This window comes from Cimex lectularius, unplaced genomic scaffold (genome assembly GCF_000648675.2).
Source record: "Cimex lectularius strain Harlan isolate CLEC.00 unplaced genomic scaffold, Clec_2.1 scaffold100, whole genome shotgun sequence".
Taxonomy (NCBI): Eukaryota; Metazoa; Arthropoda; class Insecta; order Hemiptera; family Cimicidae; genus Cimex; species Cimex lectularius.
Genome location: NW_019392663.1, coordinates 263,747 through 287,401, shown reverse-complemented (window position 1 = coordinate 287,401; position 23,655 = coordinate 263,747). Strand labels below are relative to the sequence as shown.

The 23,655-nt window shown below is 34.7% G+C and overlaps 1 protein-coding gene across 6 annotated transcripts in view; it reads right to left on the bottom strand.

Annotated features, from left to right (window-relative positions):
* LOC106672933 (mucin-5AC) overlaps window positions 1-23,655 on the bottom strand; it is a 287,198-nt gene that overhangs the window by 13,111 nt on the left and 250,432 nt on the right. For 5 of the 6 annotated variants that reach the window (XM_024224975.1, XM_024224973.1, XM_024224977.1 and 2 more), the window contains 6 exons: window positions 22,948-22,968; window positions 5,150-5,268; window positions 4,722-5,049; window positions 3,422-3,610; window positions 450-578; window positions 203-362 (listed from right to left, as the gene is read on the bottom strand). In XM_024224975.1, coding sequence (XP_024080743.1) covers window positions 203-362; window positions 450-578; window positions 3,422-3,610; window positions 4,722-5,049; window positions 5,150-5,268; window positions 22,948-22,968 — 946 coding nt within the window. The remainder of the gene's footprint in view (window positions 1-202; window positions 363-449; window positions 579-3,421; window positions 3,611-4,721; window positions 5,050-5,149; window positions 5,269-22,947; window positions 22,969-23,655) is intronic. The other variant, XM_024224974.1, reaches the window with a different exon arrangement.

Genomic DNA, 23,655 nt, shown 5'->3' with positions numbered 1-23,655 from the left:
ATGTAAAGAATTTAGTCACTAATCATCATAAAAAGTAATTAAATAATGTATAAACTTTACTGTATTCACCCTGAGGATGTTAAATTAAGGTGCAGAAGTTAGTTTCTGTACCTGCCTGATTTCCACGAGTACTTGATTTTCAAAGAAAATGGACAATCTTTATTTCTTCAGAGGTGCTACTATTCATTATTATTTTCCTTACCACTTGTTTGTTGGGCGGCAATATTAATGCTCTGATTTTGAGAAGGATTGGTTCGTTTTTGGATAATTTTTTCTTCTATCAATGCTCTAACACTGATGCTTGCTGTTTGCAAAGGCGGCCCAGACAAATCCTTTTTTTCACATTTCTTCGTGTCTGAGTCCTAAAGAGAAATAATATATGAAATCTTATGAAAAAAAAGGCTAAAGGAATTTAAATAAACAATTATGCAATAATAACAAGTCATTACCTTTTTAAAATAGCCACCGTGCAATCTCATGTGTCCATTAAGAGCAGGAATGTTTTTAAACTTACGATGGCAAAGGTTGCACTCAACTGGCTTAGAAGTGGTCACACACTTCGGAGGTACAGTAGATGTCTGAAAAATTAATTAATTAACTGAATTATCTGATTTAAAAATAAATGATTATACCAATGAAAACGTATGTGTCATTATTAACAGTATTTTTAAAATATGACATATTACAAGTTCAGATTTTAATGAGAAGTAAATGTATAAATAAAAAAAAATCATAAATTTAAATTATTTGAACATGATTTTCTTTGATAGTAAACAAGTTTACAAATGTAAATAAAATAAACGTCGAGTAATCGCCAAGGCGCTTTGCTATGTTAAACCTCGGCGACCGATCCGTCATGTTGGATTAGTATACATTCAAGCGCCTTGCTAAGACGAAATTATATTTTATAGAATCCACCCGACAGAATTTCCACTTTCTGCAGGGCACGATCTTATTACCCTAAAATCCTCCGAAACCTACGAAAAAAAAGCAATGGTGTACATTACAACTATTTACAGCCATTCACACAACGTCTCCATCAAGTGGATACTATCCTTAACAACCCCAATCCAAAAATTCCACTCCCCCAAACTTTGCGTCAATCTCTTACAGACCAAAAAGTCACCTATTTTATTTCAAACATTTCAACGCCCTGAACAGTCTAAATACCATATTGTACTCTCAAAACTTCCCCAATAATCAGTCTGGTTTTTGATCCCTTCGTTCTACTTTTGTCCTCTTCTACTCGGCTCTGGAAAACAAGCAATTTTTTAACCATATTTCTGGATGTTACGGAAGCTAAAAAGTATCCTCTATTACACCTACTGAATGCTATCCACTTATGAAATCCTTTTCGAAAAGTGAAAATTGGTTTCAATTTTTCACGCATCATGCCAATCAAAGCTACCGCAAGGAAGTATCTTAGGACTGATCTTATAGACAATCTATATTGCTGACATACCCACAAAATTAATACAAAAATCTACGAAGCGACACTGCAATTCTTACACATAATTCAATCCTACCCTAGCAACAGAAATAGTCCTAGAACACCTAAACCTTATTGGACTAGTGCATTCGGTGGCAAATTAAAGTTAAACGATCAAAAAAACGAACACCATCAGACTTGCCCACCAGTGCACTACAACAAAGGTTATCCCTCCGTCCAAAGTTCTCTACTTCAACTTACATAGAACCCACATATAAGACTAACAAGAAAAGAACTCACCAAAATATTTGGACTTACGGTAGGGCTCGGCCAAATCCTTCATCACCCAACAAATCCAAACAAAGAGAAAATCCTACTCAACAGAAAGTAAAAATTCTAACTGGGACAAGCTCCAGAAAAATACCACTTAAAAATGGGACTTTCTGATGACCAATGTCTTTTATGCCTAGAAGACACAGATACCAAAGAACATATCCTTTGTTTGATGCCATACCATGAGAAGAATTTTTTACTTCATAAAAAAAACTAAAATCTTCCAGGATATCCATTAGCAGAGATCAGCTATAATATACAAAAATTAAAGTCCTAAAGGGAGAAATCCCTACGACTCCAAATGGAGAAAACAAAATCCACTCCTTTAAATCCAAAGTCTTCCACATCATCCTCAACATTCCAATCTATGTCACCCTTTCAGTCCAAAGTCCTCCACCACACCCTCCACATCACTCTTTCAATCCAAAGTCATCTGTAGCACCCTAAACGCTCCGTTCTAAATCACCATTTCAATTCAAAGTTCTCCACCGCAACCTCAACACTCCCCTCTACATCATTCTTTCAATCCAATGTCATCCACAACATCATCAACGCTCCCTTCTACATCAAGCAATGTTAAGATTTTTTAAAGAAAACCTTAATTCACAAAGACTTCTTGGAGGATTTGATCTAAACATGTTTCCATAATTTCCACTCTATCCACTATCTTGACCCGTTCCTAATTTGATATCAGTACTAATTGCTCCATGTATATTTTTTACAGATAGCAATAGATAAAGTAAAAATATGTCTGATAGAAAATAATGATTAACAATAGTATCTAAGTTAAATGAAATTATAACATATTGTTATGTATTATTTTATGTAAATAACAAATAAATTATGATTAAAATCTACACCTATAGAGCCATTTCAGTAATACTATTGTCAAAGGATATAATGACAAATGGCAATTCAAATTAAACATAATCCATGCCTGATAAAAGAATTTTTTTTACAGTTTACTAGCAGAACAAGAAAAAATGCTTTTGATTTTTCTTTCTTAATCTTTCCTGGACCACTTACCATTGACAATAAACTTAAGTAACGTTCTGTTTGAGGGGAGGAGAGGGGAGGAAGAAAACACAAGTGCCGATAAAAGAAAGTTTACACACAGTAAAATAATGGTAGATGGTGGTTGTAATGCATTTAATTGTTGTTTGTTCTTTGGGTACTGTTTTTCTTTTTGGTTTGTACATCAGTTTCTAATAAAACTGTTAAGGTTTCATACAGTATGCACAGTAAAATGATGGTAGATGATGGTTGTAATGCATTTCATTGTTGTTTGTTCTTTGTGTATGTTTTTCTTTTTGGTTTGTACATCAGTTTCTAATAAAACTAATAAGGTTTCATAATTTTTTTTGTAAACAAATTTTCTTTAATGCAGTTTTTAAGGCACTATTGCACGAATCTTGTAATAAATGCATGTCATGAAAAAAATATATATGGGGAAGTTATAAGTGTATGTCTGTTCTCATATACTTTTATTTAGAAACCTGTTATAATGTTTTAAATAAATGATGTATTTAAAAGAAAAGTCTTAAGAAAATTTAGTTCTTTGGTTGTGAAATTTAGTTTAAATTGAAGAAAGTATCAATTAACATTTTAACATTAATCCTTGCATCCACTGCCACTGAGCATTATTATATTTAATTTTACCTGGACAGTCCAATTTTTCTGTTTTGTTAAGCTAGTCGTAGATGAAGTTATGCTGGAAGCAGATGGACATTTTGGGTGAGTTGAAGCTGTAGTTGTCACGGCTTGATGCTGAGTCTGCTGCATAATTTGATGAATGAGATCAATTTGCTGTTTTGTAAGGCCATCATTGTTGTTTTGGCTGTTAGAAGACTATCGAAATAAAAGAGGATGTTAATTTTTCTTTTTATATTTCATTTTAATTAGTGTGATTATTTTTTTGATAAGTCCATAAAACTTTAATTTCTACGATGATCTTCAAAATGTTCATTTTAATTCTAAGCACTTGATCATATCAAATTAGAAGCTCTTATAAGCAGTTACACTAGAGCAGCTCAATTTTCAGGCAAAGCAATAACAGTGAAAAGCTTCAAGTCACTTCAGTTTTTATGGAAGGTTGTGTTAAAAAAAAATGTTGCATGCTTTTTGTATTCACTTCACTATCAAATCGAATCAAACAGTCTTCAAATTGATTTGGTTTTTCTTATCTTCTTATCTATTTTTAAGTCAAGTTTGTAAAATCAAGGAATTGATAAATTTAACATACATTTTTGCACTGTTTTCTTAATGATACACTGTGATTCAAATGAAAAATATACATCTTTATGATAATGTATGTAATAAAGAAAAATAAATCTAATGAGAGGTTTTGGTAGGGAAATAAGGAGGATTTTTCTTACAGCCCCAACCACTGTTTTTATACAGCCAGAAAAAAACATTATCTGATTATTATTTTTGCCATTAGAAACATATTGTCAAATACTTAACATTTCTTGGTGCAGATTAGTTGAAACAGACTAAGCTTTGTCAGTTTTTGAAATCTAACTATGAAAAGGCCAAGTTGACCTACAAAATTACCTAAAGTTTTCATATCCATCTGTTCCCACAAGACAAACAAAAGTTTATTCTAATTGTTTACAATATGGTTTAAGTTATATTAATTTTTTTATGAGGCATTTGTTTTTAGGAATTCAATTGTTATAGAAAATTTGACTACTGCTACTACAACCATCACTACTACCGTTACTACCATCATCACTGATTCTACTACAACTACCTCTACTACTACATTAGTACAACCACAACCACCTTCACGATTAGTATTTTTAAAATAAATTATCTTACAATATAATTTAGTGTATTAGTTAAAAACAGATGATGTAGCTGTTTCTACATGTTTTATTATATTTGTATGTTTTAGTTATTTATTATGCTGTAGCATCTGAGGCAGCATTTCGTGCAAAATGACTAAAAATGAACTTACTCTCGAACCAAAAGGGACAGTGTTTGCAGGTTCGCTGGCTAGAAGCTGTTGAAGCTGCGACACAGGCTTGGTTTGTCCGTTGACGGTACTGCCCGATGAGGCTGGTGGTGCGGGGCTGCTGTATGACGGAGGTGGGGCATACTGTATGCAACTTTGAGGCGACCCGTCATCCCTGTTGGCCGGTGAAAGTGTATGGTTGGATGTGATGCCGGCGTGATGATTTTCCGTGTGTCGCCTGAGGGAACGGGCGTCGCAGTATGACTTCCCACAGCCTTCAGCTTTGCATTCGTAAGGTTTCTTATTCCGATGTGTCAACATATGACCATTTCTAGAATTCAAATGATTTGTAAGAAAACATTTTTATTTTTTTTTTGAGCACAAGAAACAACTTGGTTTGAAATGTTCAATTAATTCAGAAAAGTACTCACAAATGATCCTGTCTTTTAAATGCTTTTCCACACATGGTGCACACATATTTCCTTTCATCACTGTGCGTCAGTTTGTGTTTAGCAAGTGCAGAAGCGTTTCCAAAGACTTTATTGCATACCTGACGAACAAAAATGAGAAATCAGCTTGGTTAAAATAATCACAAATGTTCTTATTTAATTTTAATTAATTATACTTTTTACCTAAGGACTTGGTTGGGATGAAAAAGCTGAAAGCTATAGCTTTTTCATCTCAACCAAGACCTTAGAAAAAAAGTATAATTAATTAAAATAATTAATACGGCCAATTATGACTACTAAATACATATACGAGTTCTTACTTAAGTTAAATATTATACCTCTAGAAGCTGTAAAAGTACTACACAAATGGAAAATTAAAGTAAAACGGTTAAGTATTTACAATAGTAAAAAACGATTAAGAGAAAAACATGTTATAAATAAAACCTAGCGCGGAGCCTCCTAAAGAACAAATAAATAATTACTAATAATTTTATATTTCACTCTTCAATTTTATTACCAATACATAAAACATGACGTGGTTAACGGCCATTTAATAAAACGACAGGGAGAGAACTGGATAGGATAAAGAGACTGAGCTGACGGACCAGGTCATTTGCCAAAAGAGCTTGATGGAGGGTTTTGTAATTGGCTTTCCCTACTTCGGAAACAAAAGGAATCTTAAGGTCATGGTGTAGGGTAATGCAAGGAGGGTGAAAACAGTAAAGGAACCGAGTCAGGTGTATTCTGGGCAATCCCAAAGTGAGGAATCTCCCAAGCAATCCCAAGCTGAAATAGTGGAGAGTACTCCTTTATCCACCGGCTGCACCGCTTTGGAGCGCTGTGAAGGAGATAAGGATGCTCTCTGTAAGGTACAGGGTGATCCGGATGAAGGATTCACCCTGGTAAAAAGAGGGAAGAGAGGCGTGAGATCCAGAAATACACACAGCAGGGGNTCAAAGAATGCGATAGGTATGCTAGGGAAAGATTTAATACTTTCGAAGGAGAGGACATAACCAAAACACTCCCCAGGATAAAATGGTCCACAATCCTGGGGTTTGTGAATAGGTCCAATAGGTTTATACAGGACTCGTGAGCCGACCAGGTCCCGGACCTTCTAGGGATGGGGTACGGGCCTACTCAGGCTTTTAACCCCTCGGGTCCTGGTCGCCCGCCCTGTGTAATATATAAAGTGAGGAATCAAAATTATGCCATAGATAATAATGAACGATGCAAAATAGAGAAAAAATCATGAGATCAGACAGCCAAAAGGCCCTAAATGCCTTAATCTCGTTAAATGTCACATCAAAAATAGTCAAAACTGGGAAAACATAACAACGTAACAACCGTGGGTGTCAGGACATAGGAATTTTGGGTAATGAATGGAGAGTCCAGAGGAAGATTAAAAGGACCAATTATACGCCCAAAACCTAAAATCGAGGTAACAAGTTCAAACGGGGAGTCCGTGGCTACAATGGTTTAGGCGTTGACACGGCGCCCATCACTGTAAGGTGGTCCCGGGTTCGGATCCAGCGGTCCTGCATTCGAACCCGACATACTTACAAATGGACTTTTTTTCAAAAACACCGGCACCATGAGGGTTGATATGACTTCTGCTGTTGCGAACCCTCGTTAAAAAAAATCAACCATAGGACCCCCTATGTAAGAATGTGTTCATTTAAGTAAAAGGAAGGAACTCTAGAGGTGCCAGACACACTAAACTTATTGTTACAGAACCCGCAATGACAAAAGCACACAAGTTGCTCCAGCTAAACATGATCAAACAGTCATTGGGTAAATCATTTGAGAACTTCTTTGGTTTCAGATAAAGTTTATGGAAAGTTGTCATTACAAAGGGTGGATAGGAAGGCATAACCTAAAAAGGGAAGGAAGAAAAAAAATCAACAGATGCCTACAAAACTAGCGACAGAACCGGGCCAAGTATATTTTGTGCAATCTCAATACTGGAGTAATTAAACTTATTATATAAGTACAGTAAATATAGCTCGGTCTTCCAAGCTGAAATTCATGCTATTAATGTTTATGCTATAGAAAATCATAAAAGAGGTTACTGGAAAAACTCATCGTGAGATAAGAGAGCCAAGAAGTCCTAAAAGCATTAGAACGAAAAATGTGGCATCAAAAATAATCGGTAAATGTATCTAAAGAGTTCGAAACCTGAGAAAACATAAATTAACAATACCTTGGGCTGTACAATCTACCAGAGGGAGATCTGCAAGACCAATTATAAGCCCAGAACCTATAATCGGTGTAAGAAGATCTTAGCACCTTCCTTCTCAGAATAGGATAATGATGTCGGGATGAGAAGGGGTATCATCAGTAACGAACCTGAGGAACGCCGGGTACGCCTTCTCTAAACGAGAGTGGGGGATCCGACTCATACACTAATGTACTAGTCTGCCAAGTAGTACTTGAGACTGAGGAAGTAGAGGGTAAAACGCCATTTACTTTCCAGGCCAAACGCAGGTGTCAGGTTCGATCGAAGCCCCCCGGGCAACATTCCTTCTTCTCAAGAGAGGATGTGACGATGTCCACAACTGTATGGCAATATTAAACTCTGGTATGATTACGCATAAATCCAAATTGATGGTCATGGATTATAAATTGCGTAAAAATGAATAGGGGTATTTGTAATTTATTTTTATTCTTTTAATTTTAATTAAATTAACTGATATATTCTTGTTAGTTGGAGAAAACAAAATAGAAAATACAAACCAAAAACAACAAATTTGTTAATCCTCATTTTTAATAACGGATTTACTTAAGAATACTATGCGTGGTGTTTAGTGACCGTTAGCCAATGATTATTTGGAGATCGTGAGGTGCGATCTGGTGTGAAGTAGTTTTAGAAAAAACATTTTCTTTTCATGCCAACGTTTCGATGTTTATTGAGAACTGTATTCACAAAAACAAACACTTTGAGCCCTGAAGATGATCCCAATAAAGATCGAAACGTTGGCACGATAAAGAAAATGTTTTTCTAACAATTACGTCACACCAGACCGCATCATCTCCAAATAATCTTAAGAATAGTAAACATGAAGATTACTCATTTTGTAAACAAACAACATTTTCTCGTCTTTTCTCCATTTTGATCCAGTAGCATTCTTTTTGACCATGGAAAGACATAATCTTGCAGAATTTCGCAATATTATTGTGAGACTGAGTCATCGAGGTCATCGGCAAGTGGATATCGCAGAGGCAGTTGACGTTCCTCAAAGCGTAGTCTCCCGGGCTTATGCCGATTCCGAGAGACTGTAAGTGCCAATAGTAGTCCTGGTACTGGATTACGACATTAAGGCTCATTATGACGCTAAGGGAGGACAGTAATATTGTCATTGCTACAAGACGGAACCCTTTCCTGTGCCCGCCAGATCCTAAATGATGTACAAGATGTTTTGGCAAGGTCTTTATCTACACAAACGAATCGTCATCACCTCACATCGTATGCCCCTTTGAGACGACCTGCAGCAACAGCCCGCCCCCTAAAACTCAGGAGAATTTGCTGCAGCGAGTGCCTAGAAGAGGAATGCTATTGTTTTTGTTGCGATTCTGTCTGTATAGGGAAAGCAGACTTTCGCTACACGCTCTCTGTAAGGAGACAAGGCATGACAAGCTTTTATTATGTAGGAGGGGACTTTGGCCCAGGAGCAGGTACCTGTGTTTTAACCACGTATGACCTATTCTTAATAGACTAAGGACGATTCCTCTTTTTCGGCTTAGGTTTTCCAGGCTATCTACAGTTTGTGCTCTTGGCAAGAGCCTCGCGGACGACCTCGCCCACTTTTTTCACTGTTTAGTTGTTAGTAATAAAATCTTAGGACTACACTTATTTGTAGATTGCGTAACTTTAAAGAATTCTTTATTGTTCTTTATATTTTACTTGTAAGTTCATGACGTTACTTATGTATGAACATGTTCCGACGTTCCAACTTTTCCGTGCCATTTTTCCCAGTTTCCCATCTGTCCTCTCTATTCAGGCGTACCCCTAATTGTTGAAAGAAGATGGGGATTGGGATGGAAGCAATATAAAAAGTAAGTTCTACCAAAGGGATTTGCCAACAAGAAGAGTATGCTCTGATCGAATCTGCCGCTTTCAATGTAGAATGAAGGCCGGCGAATTATTTTGCCGGTAAAAACATACAGTCTTTATTTGGCTGTTTGAACGTATCTTGTATTTGCAAAAGGTCAAATTATCTGAATATTTAGAGTCCTACGATTTTATGCTTAAAAGGAATATTTAAAAAATAGATGCTTAGCAAATGTCATTCTTCTATTGCATGGCGTGTACCATTAAAATGTAATTTCTCTACTATAAAACTAAAAAAGTCTGCTAAAAAAGAGCAAAGCTTAATGATTCTGGGTTCAAGTACCGTCATAGCACTTGGAATTATTTGAGATTAATTTGGGCAAAAGTATTGCGTAAGAGTGACCCTTTCGCAACACCCAACGGTAATTTGGACGTTGAGCCCTACTTGGATAGGAATTATATTTCATTATCATATTCTTCTATTAAATGTGAAAAAAGTAAAGCGTTCCACATCAAGCTCCCATATTGTTTGAAAAAGAATTATGAGAAATTCGTCTTATGCAAAGTACCATCTGGAAGTGTAGTTCGTTAAATCTATTATAATTAAAAATGTTCCAAAGAACGTTTTACTTAAAAGGGCTTTTAATTAATAAAATTTCAAAAATTACGGTATCGCTCGAAAACCGAAAGAAAGTCGGTTTTAATTATGTATAAATTATGACAGCATAAATCGAAGATAACTTTGGGGAAAGTTTTAGAAGGAAAAATTTCAGGTAAAAGAAGGAATTTTGTTTATGAAGTTTTCAAAGGACCCCGCTCTCAGCCAATCGTTAAATTGGTTTTTTTATATTTCAAGTTAACTCACTCAATTAAAATACAAAACCAGACATGATAACTAAGGGCGAAGATAAAATTATAAAAAATGTATTTAATTGGAACAACTTTTTACAAGTAATTGTGAGCGTTGAGCGTTCATTAAAGTTACACACGGTGTGAATTTAAAACGACCTTTTATTTTTAACAGGATGAAACAGGAGAAATTAAATATTAATTTAATAAACTATATAAATGTATTTCTGTTCATTTTTTAATATCTAACTTTAAAGAACAACAATCAGTTACACGATAAACTGAAATTATCAAGTTTCGATCGAAAACTTCAATATCTTCAGAAAGACTCCAAGAATGTTTGAGATTCTTGTATCACGTTTCTTTAGAATGAAAGGACTTTCAAAATGTGTGACAAAAAACTCCTCAAAAATTTATAGTATTTTTGATATCCACAGTGCGATGGAAAACGATTTTACCTATGATAAATATGTATGGGGTACAAAAAAACCAAGAAGTCCATGCAAGCTACAATATTTTATTATACATAAGAGCAAAGCTTAATGATTCTGTGTACAAGTCCCGTCATAGCACTTGGAATTATTTGATTAATTTGGAAAAAAGTATCGTGTAAGAGTGACCCTTCCGCAACACATGGACATGGATGACATATGGAAACCTTTCATGTCGACAAGAAATGAGTAATAGGGAGAGTTGTCATAAAATGTGGTTAGTAAAAATATGGCTTTTCTTGGGAGCTTACGAAGAATTGAAAGCGGTAATGCGGTCAAATCTAAGGGATTTCTGAATAGGTATATTTTTAATTGTGTATTTGACGTCAGAAGGTAGCGGAATGTGAAGATCTCGATAGGATTCTTGAAAACGGGGGATATGCCGAAATAAGGAGTAAATACTCAAAATAGGTGCAAACAGTGCTTTTACTAACTAACCTTATTATATTTAATTAATTATCGATTAAACAGAAAATGTTCGTTGGCAGTAAAATGAAAATAGGTTTCTATATTCAGTACATTGAAATGAAAATATTCTAACTTCTAAAGCATCCAATTAAAACACGGTTAGCCGGAATGAAATTAAATAAGACAATAAAAAGGCACTAACTCAAAATACAACTCGTCACAGGCATATATGAAATATCCTTCATAAATAAAATAGAAAGACATGAATAAAACAGAAAATGTTTTAAACTTAGGATATAAAAGAGCCCCCCGATTGAAACGGTGGGGAAAATAAATTAAAATTAAACAATTAAACACTGCCGAAATTAATGAAAAAATACAAAAATAATTACAACAATTTTATTCGTTTGTATCCTCTAAATCTAATCGATCTCCTACAGTTCAAATAACCCCAACTCAATGTAGCCGGCCAAGGTAATCAAGGAGGACGTTGCCAAGAATAATTGCACATTGAGAAAAATAAAAGTTAAATATATAATTTCATTAATTACTCTTCAACTTAAAAGGATCGATGTCAGTGGAAAAAGGTCATCCTGGCATGGGTTTCTGGGCACATTATAACCGGGAACGAAAAAGCGGATAAGGCAGCGAAGTTAGGCACGACGAGACCACACGACTCCATTTACAAAGAACGATTGCGAATGTCAAAAAAATGAGTGGAGAATCCGCTAGAACGGAAGAAAAACATCTAAATTATATAAATGTAAATAAGACATAAGGCTCTGGTCTGCTGAGGCAGGGTGTAGAAGGGAAAAGGTCTTGTTTACCAGGTTGCGCATAAGTCATACCAAGATCACACACGGACACCTCCTAATGGTGGCGAGCCCAATTAGGTTAATAAGTTTTTCCTCCTCATCACATAGTCTAAAAATGTATGGCTGAAGATATTTAGGTTTTTCCAGCTCAGCTGAATCAGTGAAGCGATGTGTGCTAGTTTTGACGGGGTTAAGTGCTTTCTACGGTTTTGGAATTTTTAGATACGTTCAAAGATTATTTTTCATGAGTGTTAGATTCTACGTTCTATGTTTTAGGGCCTCTTGGGCATCTGATATCGTGCTGAGTGTTTTTCATCAGTGTAACCTCGTTTATGATTTTCTATGACACAAACATAAATAGCATGTATTTCAGCTTGGAAGACCAAGCTGTACTTCTATAAGTTTGTTTATTTAGCATTGAGACTGCGCAGAATATACCTGACCCGGTTCCTTCGATGTTTTCTAGGCATTAGTTGATTTTTTTCTGATTTCTTCTTTCCCTTCGTCTTGCTAACCACACTTTACAGTGGTAACTCTTCGTACTGATCACTTCCCAAGCCAAGGAAGTTTTCCATGGTTCGCATAATCCTGAACCAAACGAACCACGCCACCTTCCCATGAGCGTACCGCTCATTCTCGGTACTAGGGAGTTTGACCCTGTAGTAACATGTGTGCTTATTCTTCACCGATTATAGGTTCTGGGCATATAATTGGTCTTGAAAAACCTCTTCTGAATGTTTCTCAACTTTTTCATTACACAAAATTTCTTAATCCTGCAAATCAATCTTCATGAAGTTTATTTGTTTGTACAATTGCTTTTTCTATCTTCTTAATATATTTTTTTAATAACTACGGTTTTCATAATAAATATATTCGTACCTCTTGAACTTTTAATATTGAAGAAAATAAAAAAAAGGATTGAAAAGTGGGTTAAATTTCCGTTAAGAAATTTAATTTTAAAGAAGTGGTGACGGTTTGTCCTGGGCAAAATTTATTTTTCAACTTAAACTTAACAAAAAAACACTCATAAAAAGAGACTATAAACATAGCGAACAACGAAAGCAGAAAAAGTGGATAAAATACCTAGATTAAACACAGACCCTCCCCCCACCAAAAAAAACAGAAGTTGCACAAACCAACTTTAACCTAATAAATAAGGTGTGGTGTTTAGTGACCATTAGTTAATGATTATTTGGAGATCGTGAGATGCGGTCTGGTGTGACGTAGGTTTTAGAAAAACATTTTCTTTATCGTGCCAACGTTTCGATCTTTATTGAGATCATCTTCAGGGCCTGGGATTTATAAACATTGTTTAAATGGTACAAATACATGTAGGATGTGAAAAAAATTATACAATGCTAGAAATTTTAGATTCAATCAAAGTATTACACAGAAAACAAACACTCTGAGCGAGTACCAATACTTTGATCGAATCTAAAATTTCTAGCATTATATAAATTCATTTTTTTCACATCCTACATGTATTTGTAAAATGTAAACAATGTTTGTAAATCCCAGGCCCTGAAGATGATCTCAATAAAGATCGAAACGTTGGCACGATAAAGAAAATGCTTTTCTAAACCTACGTCATACCAGACCGCATCTCACGATCTCCAAATAATCAATCAATCATTAACTAACGCTCACTTTAAGTAACACACATTTTTGTTAAGTTTAAGTTGGAAAATAAATTTTTCCCAGGACAAAAAGTATGTCAATTTATCAATTTTTTAAAATAATCCTTAAAAAAGGACAAAAAACACTAAAAAAAGAGACTATAAACATAGCGAACAACTAAAACAGAAAAAGTGGATAAAATACCTAGATTAAACACAGACGCAAAAAAAAAAAAATACAGAAGTTGCACTAACCAACTTTAACCTAATAAATAACACAACAAAAGAAAAATTATTCGTAAAAAACAAACAAAACACATAAAAAAGAGTCAATAAACATCGTGAAGAACCAAATTAAGTTGGATTTTTCTCTTTTTATGCTTTTTCATAAGGTTTATAAGAGTTTATTAACCAAAGTAGTTTTTATGAAAAATGAAGCCCTACCGTGAATTTTTCCAACGAGGCTATAAATTTAGTTTTTTTACAAATTGTAAATTTAGCAGTTTTTGAAAGATGAAGTATTTGTGAACGAAAAATGAAATTGAAAGTTTTAGAAAGAGGCCTTCTTAAAGGAAATTAAAGCTTTTTTTCAATGATTTTTTGGTATTTCCCGAACAATGAATAGTTCAAGAACTACGAGTAAACATGATGAAAACGTAGATAGTTATAAAAAAACACATACAATGTTGAATATCTCCGAAAGGGATGAGAATCCGACCATGGTTCCTACAAACTTTTTTTTAATTTGAGGTGTAGAAGCACTTGACGAAATTTGACATACGGGTAGCCAATCAACCTGATTATAAACAATGTAATATAGTTTTAATATTGATAATTCGGCAACCAGTGATACAATAACTTTATAAAAGAAATTAATTCCAAGAATTATTACCTTTAGAAGCCAATTATGTGAAACTTGCTTGGAATATAACTGAAAAAATGCGACAGTGGAGGCAAGAACTCGTAAAATAAATCAGGATGCGGGCGAGGAAAGGCATGAGAATCGGTTATGGCGACGATGATTTATAGCGGAAAATCAAAGTGGATGGCGATTGTCGGTTGCTCTAAATAAGGTCGGAGCGCCTGCCCTTTCATCGCTGTAGGGAAAAAAAAACAGACGACGGTTATGGTTCCGTGGTACAAAGGGCCGTGAATGATGGACAATAACAGTTATTGAACAGAAAGGAAGAAAATCTCCTCTTATCCATGGGCGGGATACAAAACTTTTTTTAACCTTTTAAATCCTCGCTTTTCTTTTCACATTCACCATCATAACAAGGGAAACGGGGCTGTATAAGGCTTTTAAAGAAAAAATTCACCAAGGGTTAAGTTAGCGAATCTCATACCGTTACAGATTTCATCTTGTGTTCCGCTCGTACAAATAAGGTTAATGACTTATGAACTGAGACATGTCTCCCAACCTATTGCTCGAGAATTGCAATTTCCTTAAGTCTCCCTATCTGTAAACCCTAAAGGCGTTTCTGTAATCTATAGGATGATACATTGCTACACCTCCTTCCACCTTTCGAAGTTAATTTACTCTGTTTAGTCAATATGGCGAATATCAACTTATGTTTTTTAGGAGGTATTATAATTTTGTATTAAAATTGAAACGCTAAAAAACAGTACTCCTTGAGCTTTCAATGATCATATCAACTTCATCAAAATTTTTAAAATATAATAATGTAAAAGTCTTTATGTAAGGTATTGATTGAAATGAAAAAATGTCACGAGCGGTATTCGAAGGGCGTGGGTTCGAATACCGCTCGTGACACTTTTTCATTTCAACCAATACCTTACATAAAGATTAATTAATCGAAAGAAGTTATTTGGTCAATCGGACCACGAAATATAATGGATTGGAGTAATTTAAAAGGTTAATAAATTTGAGCAACTATTTACAATCTTGAAACCTAAGATTATAAGTGTAATGACTTGTAAGTATAAAATAAGTATAACTAATTCATTAAATCATTACAATTAATTAAGGTTTTTAGTTGAGATGAAAAAAAAGTCAATGGCACGAGAGGGATTCGAACCCACGACCTTCGGCTTGATACGCCGCTGCTCTACCACCTGAGCTATCATGACCTCGATCCACTCGGACACTAACTTCCCACCTTTTGAATTTCCCTACTTTTTGCCATTTTTCAAATGTCGTGTAATCGGTAATTCATTAAATTTCGTGGTCCGATTGACCAAATAACATCTTTCTATTAATTAATCTTTATAACAACAACCCTGCTAAGAAGAGTTTATTTTACATCTGCCAACAAATAGCACATTCTATATTAAACCATTACGGGATATGTAATAATTTTTGAATTTTAATTGAAATTAATTTTAAGATGGTCTTATAGGATCCCAATTATTTTATATTTAAACAAAATATATTGTTATTTTGACAACAAAAACAAAATATATAATAATTATTATTTAATATATAATTTTTTAATTAATTAAATAATAATAAATAAATTAATAATTAACTCGTTTTAAGTTTAAATTAATTTTTTTTATTTAAAATTAAGTTTTAATTTTAAGTTACACTTTTTTAATTCAAATTAGCCTTGTTTTTTTACTTTAAATTAACGCATTTTAATTTCAAATTAACTTTCTTTTTACTTTACATTATTAATTTTTAACTTCAAATTAATCGATTTTAAATTATTACTTCTTTTTTGCATCAGCTTGCTGCCAGAGCCACTTCCAACATCATATATTAATGCATAATAGTTGTGTTCAAAATAACAAATAAACGTTATGTAAGGTATTCACTAATTTTTTTTAACTTTTTCATTTCAACCAATACCTTACATAAAGATTAATTAATCGAAAGAAGTTATTTGGTCAATCGGACCACGAAATATAATGGATTGAGTAATTTAAAAGGTTAATAAATTTGAGCAACTATTTACAATCTTGAAACCTAAGATTATAAGTGTAATGGCTTGTAAGCATAAAGTAAGTATAACTAATTCATTAAATCATTACAATTAATTAAGGTTTTCAGTTGAGATGAAAAAAAGCTAATGGCACGAGAGGGATTCGAACCCACGACCTTCGGCTAGATACGCCGCTGCTCTACCACCTGAGCTATCGTGACCTCGATCCGCTCGGACACGAACTTCCCATCTCAACCCAACCTTTTCGAATTTTCCCTCCTTTTTTATCTCAACCAATACCTTACATAAAGATTAATTAATTGAATGATGTTATTTGGTCAATCGGACCACGAAATCTAACGAATTTAATAAGTAAAATGAATTTTATCTTCACTAAAGCTCTCCATGGCCATTTCGTTTGTCGCCGAGAATCGAATCCTGATTACACGACATTTGAAAAATGGCAAAAAGGAGGGAAAATAAGATAGGTTGTAGGTTGAGATGGGGAGTTGGTGTCAGAGTGGATAGAAGACACGCTGCTCAAGTGGTGGAGCAAAGGCGTATTTACGAAGGTCGTGAAGCTGACTTTTTTAACTCAACCAATACCTTACATAAAGATTAATTAATTGAATGATGTTATTTGGTCAATAGGACCACGAAATCTAACGAATTTAATAAGTAAAATGAAGTTTATTTTCACTAAAGCTCTTCGTGACCATTTCACTTGTCGCCGAGAATCAAATAGATTACATGACATTTGAAAAATGGCAAAAAGGAGGGAAAATTCGAAAGTTTGTAGGTTGAGAAGGGAAGTTGGTGTCCGACTGGATCGAAGTAAATCGATAGGCAAGTAGTTAGAGCAGTGGCGTATTGAGCCCGTGGGTTCGAATCCCGCTCATGACACTGACTTTTTTATCTCAACCAATACCTTACATAAAGATTAATTAATTGAAATAAAGACTAATTTTTAGTTAATTATTACTTTAGTTATATTTCGTACCAAATATTGGTATTTTGAAAATCGGAAGATAATCAATACTATGGTGCACTGATGTGTCCAAAACCGACATAAAGAATTATATATTCTTTGGTTTTTCAAGCCGAAAAACATGTTATTAATGCTTGGGCCACAAAAACATTAAAATTGTTTCACTGACAAAAAAATACTCATATGATCCGACAGACAAAAAGTCCTAACAGCACGTTGAAAGATCACATTGCAAATAGTATCTAAATCTTCCAAAACCTAGAAAAATATAATTTATCGATCATCATGAGCGTCAGGGCAAAGGAATTTTGGGTAATGGGCAAACTGGCCAGAGGATGATCAAACCCACTTATATGCCCAGAGCCTAAAATATAACCCACTATCTCAGAATAGGCTCTAAAAGGAAGAACAAACAAAGCTGAGCAATCAAACTTATTATGGAAGTACCGGTCTTTCAAACTGAGATACATGCTATTAATGTTGGTGACATACAAAATCAACTACGAGGTTACACTGACAAAAAACAATTAATGAAAACAGACAGCCAAGAAGCCCTAAAGGTATTATCACGTTGAAAATTTCTCATCATAGTTGGTGAACCTAAACCCGCCAAAACCTAGGAAAACATGACTTAACGATATAATGGGCATCAGGACAAAGGTATTTTGGATAACGACAGACAAACTAGCGAGAGAAAGGTCAAAAGGATTATTTGCCCAGAAACTAAATTCTAACAATTAATTAAGGTTTTTTTAGTTGAGATAAAAAAGTCAATGGCACGAGCGGGATTCGAACCCACTATCTTCGGCTTGATACGCCGCTGCTCTACCACTTGAGCTATCGTGACCTCGATCCACTCGGACACCAACTTCCCATCTCAATTGCACCTTTGGAATTTTCCCTCCTTTTTGTCAAGCGGACCACGAAATTAATGAATCTAAATTCTAACCTTTACCTCAGATTGGGTCTACATAACGCAAGAGAAGCACAAACTCTAGATCACACTGACTCCAGAAACAATAATCTGAACGCAGACTGAAGATTTTGAGCATAAAACAATGCTAAATGCAATCAAACACCCAAAAATCGGTGCTATCTTTATGACCTCTGAGACATCCTTTGCAACAACCTCAATGTTTTAACTGACTGCAAATCAGAAAATAAAAGACTTATGGTTTACAGAAGGCCCCAAAACCAGGAAGGTATTTTCTGTCTTCCAAGCTGAAATACATACATTCTTGGGATATAAATTCTTAAAAGAGGTTACATTGGCTAAAATATCCTGATAAGATCAGACAGACAATACCTAAAAGTATTAGCGGCCACCCTCTGTCTTAGAATGGATCCACATAAAGCAAAAAGAAACACAAATTCTAGAGGTGCTTAAAACAGACTAAACTTATGGGTAAAGAACCTCCTTTAAGAGGTTTTCATCGTACACACAGCTTGGAACAAAATAAAAATAAAAATCACAAGAGGTTAAACAATCCACGTCAAAACAAGCACACACGTTACTACTGCTAAAACGGGTAAAACACTAAAATGATAGGGCTCTAATGTGTGTATTCAACGATGACCTCATTATTAAGTTATGCAATGAGGAGGAAGTGACTGCCATCCAAATTATCTTCGAACGTGAAGCAACCGCTTGATGGTGATTTAAACTAGAGGGCCAAGAGACCTCTGCAAAAAGAATTGTAGCTAATAACAGTCAATAATGTTCAACTTAACAAACACAATCGGGTCAATTGATCTAATTGACTATGATAAGACTGTATATGAGTTACTGGCATCTGAGAAAACGGTCAGTTTGTAGGTTATGGAACGAAAAGGAAGAAACTGCCCCTTCGAATGGGAACCAACAACTCAACGAAGACAACTAGATTAACAAGAAGACCCGGAAAACATAAGTCCAAAAAGAACAATCAATAACCTACTACTTCTCAAAAGAAGGATCGAATCAATTGAAGTGAACTAAGAAACTAGGAACTGAAAATCGGACAGTGGAAAGAAAGTAGTTACCTAATGTGGGCAAATGCATCGTACACCCTGAAATTTCGAAATGGGCAAAACCGCATTGCAGAGAAAATACTAGACTAACACCTTAGAGAGAGCACAATGGAGGAAATGGTACGAGAATGGCCATGAAAGAGCAGAACTATGACCTATGCTCCATTACAATCACCTTACAATTATTGGGTTGTCCGGAAAATAATGCAGGATTTTAAGTTTTCATTAAAAAAAATCTATATAAAATATTCTGTTTACGTTTACAGGATTACTCATTTGTATGAATGTCAACACTTATTAATCCTCTTCCAAATGATATTGTTTGTTTACCTCTGTAGCATTCCGCTACTTGGAAATAATTCAGTCATCCTTATAATGTCAAAGCGAGAATTTCGTACGATTTTCTTTTACGAGTTTAAACTCGGCCGAAGCGGAGCCCAAACGGCTAGAAACATTAACCAAGTCTGGGGCGAGGGTTGTGTTAATGAGTGCACTGTGCAAAGGTGGTTTAAAAAATTTCGGGAGGGAGATTTCAGCCTTGAAGATGAAGAAGGTCGTGGAAGGCCTTCCTCTCTTAATGATGATGTTCTGCGATCAGTGGTGGAAGAAAACCCCAAAACAACTGTTCGAGAACTTGCAGAGCAACTCAAAGTCAGTAAAACGACCGTCGCTGACCACCTCAAGGCGATTGGAAAAGTGAAAAAACTCGAAAATTGGGTTCCACACTCATTAAACGATCGCCAAAAAAATCAGCGCTTTGATGTTTGTGCATCACTTCTTTGTCGAAACAAAAATGACCCATTTCTGGCCAGAATTGTTACATGTGACGAAAAGTGGATTCTCTACGATAACACTAGACGTTCTGGACAGTGGCTCGACAAAGGAGAAGCTCCAATACATTCTCCAAAGCCCCCAACTCATCAAAAAAAGGTAATGGTTACGGTATGGTGGGCTTCATTTGGTTTAATACACTACAGCTTCTTAAATCCTGGCGAAACCATCAATGCTGAATCATACTGTAACCAAATTAATACCATGCATCAGAAATTGGCAGTAATGAAGCCCTCTTTGGTCAATCGGAAAGGGCCCATTTTGTTGCATGACAACGCTCGACCACATGTGTCACGTGTAACGTCACAAAAATTATTGGAGCTTGGCTATGAAACTTTGCCTCACCCACCCTACTCTCCGGACCTCTCGCCTACTGACTACCATTTTTTAGACACCTGGACCACTACTTACAACACATAATATTCAAAAATCAAACGGAACTGGAAAATGCATTTATTGACTTTATCAATTCTAAAAATTCTGAATTCTACTCAGACGGAATTAATAAGTTACCAACACGTTGGGAGAAATGTATTGAGAGTATGGGAAATTATTTTGATTAAAGAACATTGCTTTAAAGTAACTAGTTTCTTTTTTTTTGTTTAATACCAAAATCCTGCATTATTTTCCGGACAACCCAATACTAGCAATAGGAACATGTGAACATGACATCAGTAAAAACATCTGCAGGGTATAAAAATGTATAGAACTATAATATAACATGGCAGCTCTCAAAGCTCTTCGAGACTACGAGATCAATTCAAAACTAGTCTGGAACAGCGTGAAATTTTGAAAATAGCCTAACGCTCAGATATGTCTCAGGTCATGACGGAATTTCATGTAACAGCCAACTTGGCTAATAGGAAGTCTCGGGAAAAACAAAAACTAATCCCGTTTGGGGCATCAATAAGACATAAACAAGAACAATAAAGAATTAGAATTTCAATAAACTTAACAAATTATAAGGGACTAGTAAAAATACAAGCAAAAAAGGTTACAGTGCTAGAAAAAAAGTACCAGCATCGTAGTCTCTTCATCATCATTATGGGTGAACTCCATCTAAACTTGAGTCAAGCCTATGTTGTTCATATGTTATTAATGACCAATTGCCTTTGATGTGAAAATAATTTATACAAATTTATTTGTAACTGCCATTTGATCGTAATATAATACTGCGTTATTTGATACATTGAACATTTCCCGAATAGGAAATTTATTTGTTTCTTAGTTGTAAATTAAATTATTATAGCTGGACGAGAGTAAAAAGGAAAAAACTCCGTAGAACCCACTTAAGAGTGGGTAATGAATGGCCCTGGCTTGGGAACATGGCATTTCCCTCTATTTTCTTTTTTCAGATTAACGATCCAAAGACTTAAAAAACACGGATATCCATAAGTTTACTCATATAATCAATTGACGATAAAATGGATGATGTTTACTTCATGTAAACCGGATGTAAAACCCGGCATTCCAGCTAGGTATTTATTGTTATCTTTCTTTAGCAAAATTTCGTTCAAGCTGTTTGGTAGAATCTTCACTCAACAAGCTCGTTAAAGAAATGTCACAATTAGTTATAAATTATGTTTAGGCCGTTAAATTTGCAAAATTTTAGTATAAATCTTTTGAAATAGAAATAATTTTCAAACATCTAAGGTCATGTTATTCAACATGTCAATTAATTTATTGATTCAATTTTCTTGTTTCCATCTTCTTTTTCGCGATTTATGTCATCAATCTTGAACTGAACTCTTCGTTTGTAGGGAAATCTAAAAAAAGTATTGAAAAAAGCGTTAAATTTCCCTTAAGAAGGCACTTTTCTAGAACTATCAATTTAATTTTTGGTAAAAAAAACTAAAATTTTTAAAAACAGCTAAATATAAATCTTGTAAAAAAAACTAAATTTACTATCTTATTGGAAAAAACGGTTGCAAGTGAATAGTGGTGTCGGTGTGAAAAAGGAGGTGGGGTTAATGTAGTAATTCAACTTTTTGTCCTGGGCAAAATTTATTTCCCAACTTTAATTGAACGAAATGCACAAAAAGAAAGAAAAATGCGACAAAACACGTAAAAAAGAGACATTAAACATAGGAACAACAAAATCAGAAAAATTGGACAAAATATTTGCACTTTTTTCACACCGACACCACTTTTTTCACATTTAAAAAAAATTTACAGGAACGGAAAAAATAAAAATAAAAAAATAAATTTTTACATTTTGAAACGATGTAATTAAAGAAAAGGGTATACCGCTGGAAAGCTTATCAAGCGATGAGGTAGTTATGAAATTTGCCAAGTCCTACGGTGAATTGTAAAAATGAGGTTACAAATTTATTGATTTTTATAAATTTTAAAATTTGCACTTTTTGAGAGATATAGTGTTTTTTACTAAAATTAGATTAAGTTCTAGAAGGGCGACATCTTAAAGCAAATTTAATGCTTTTCTTGTTTCTCCAAAAATGCACAGTTCAAGAACTATGATTAGATTTATGAAAAAACCGTCGATAGTTGAAAAAACACAAAATGTTGTTATCTGCGCTATTGTTGAGAATTGGGCCATGGTGCGAACTTTTTTTTCTTCCAATTGAAGGTGTGAAAGTACCTGACGAACTTTGTCGTACGAATCACTCTGTATAATGGCGATTCAGATTTTAATAAATTAAGTTTTACAACACAAGTGCTTAATAACCGAGGTCTGGCGTTTCATTGACTAAGATAAAAATTAAAATTAGTTTTCCCATTCGATTTTAAATATCTCCAAATCAACCATTAAATTAAAAATCAATTCTATTACAATTAATACGTCAATTTGTTTAGTCACAGGAAAAATATATGTACTTGCCATCAATTGCTGGGTTAAAATCTGAAAAAGAAAACAGTTACAACTTATTTTTTTTTAGGGAGAGGTGTGTTTTGTCAAAGAATTGTTTTATGCATTTTCGCAGTGAGGATGATAAAGAGCCCTTCAACATCTCTCTATAAAAGTCAAGAACGACCGAAACTCCATTTTCGACTTTCAGGGCTTCAGTTACTTAGCGAACTAAGTTGGGGTTGACCTGGACTATTGCTCTCTGGGAGTGGGAGTGCCAGACGGGCAGCGTACTAGGACCAATCATTTGCCTCCTCTACACCACAGATATCCCGACTCACCGTCCACTCTCTTAGCGTCCTTTGCCGACGATAGCTCTGATCATGATTTGTCAATCATTTTAGAGGAGATTAACCATTGGCGAATAGAAACAAGTAGAAGCAAAAATAATATTCTCCACTCCTTAGAACAGACTGCGTTCTCCTTGGGTTCTATTTGGACTCAAGACAATCCTCGAACAAACACACACGACTTAAATGACATGAGTTAAACAGAGCTTTGGACAAACTACTGATACCTAAATCTAACGTCGACAAAAAGAAACTGAAAATCTACTAGAAAATTAATAAAATTAATTTGGCGATACAGCTAGAACTGTCTTGAATGTCCTACTCAAATTTTTGCTTGATAGTAACCTCAAAATCCCTTTCATTGAAAAAATAATCGCCAAAATATTTTCCA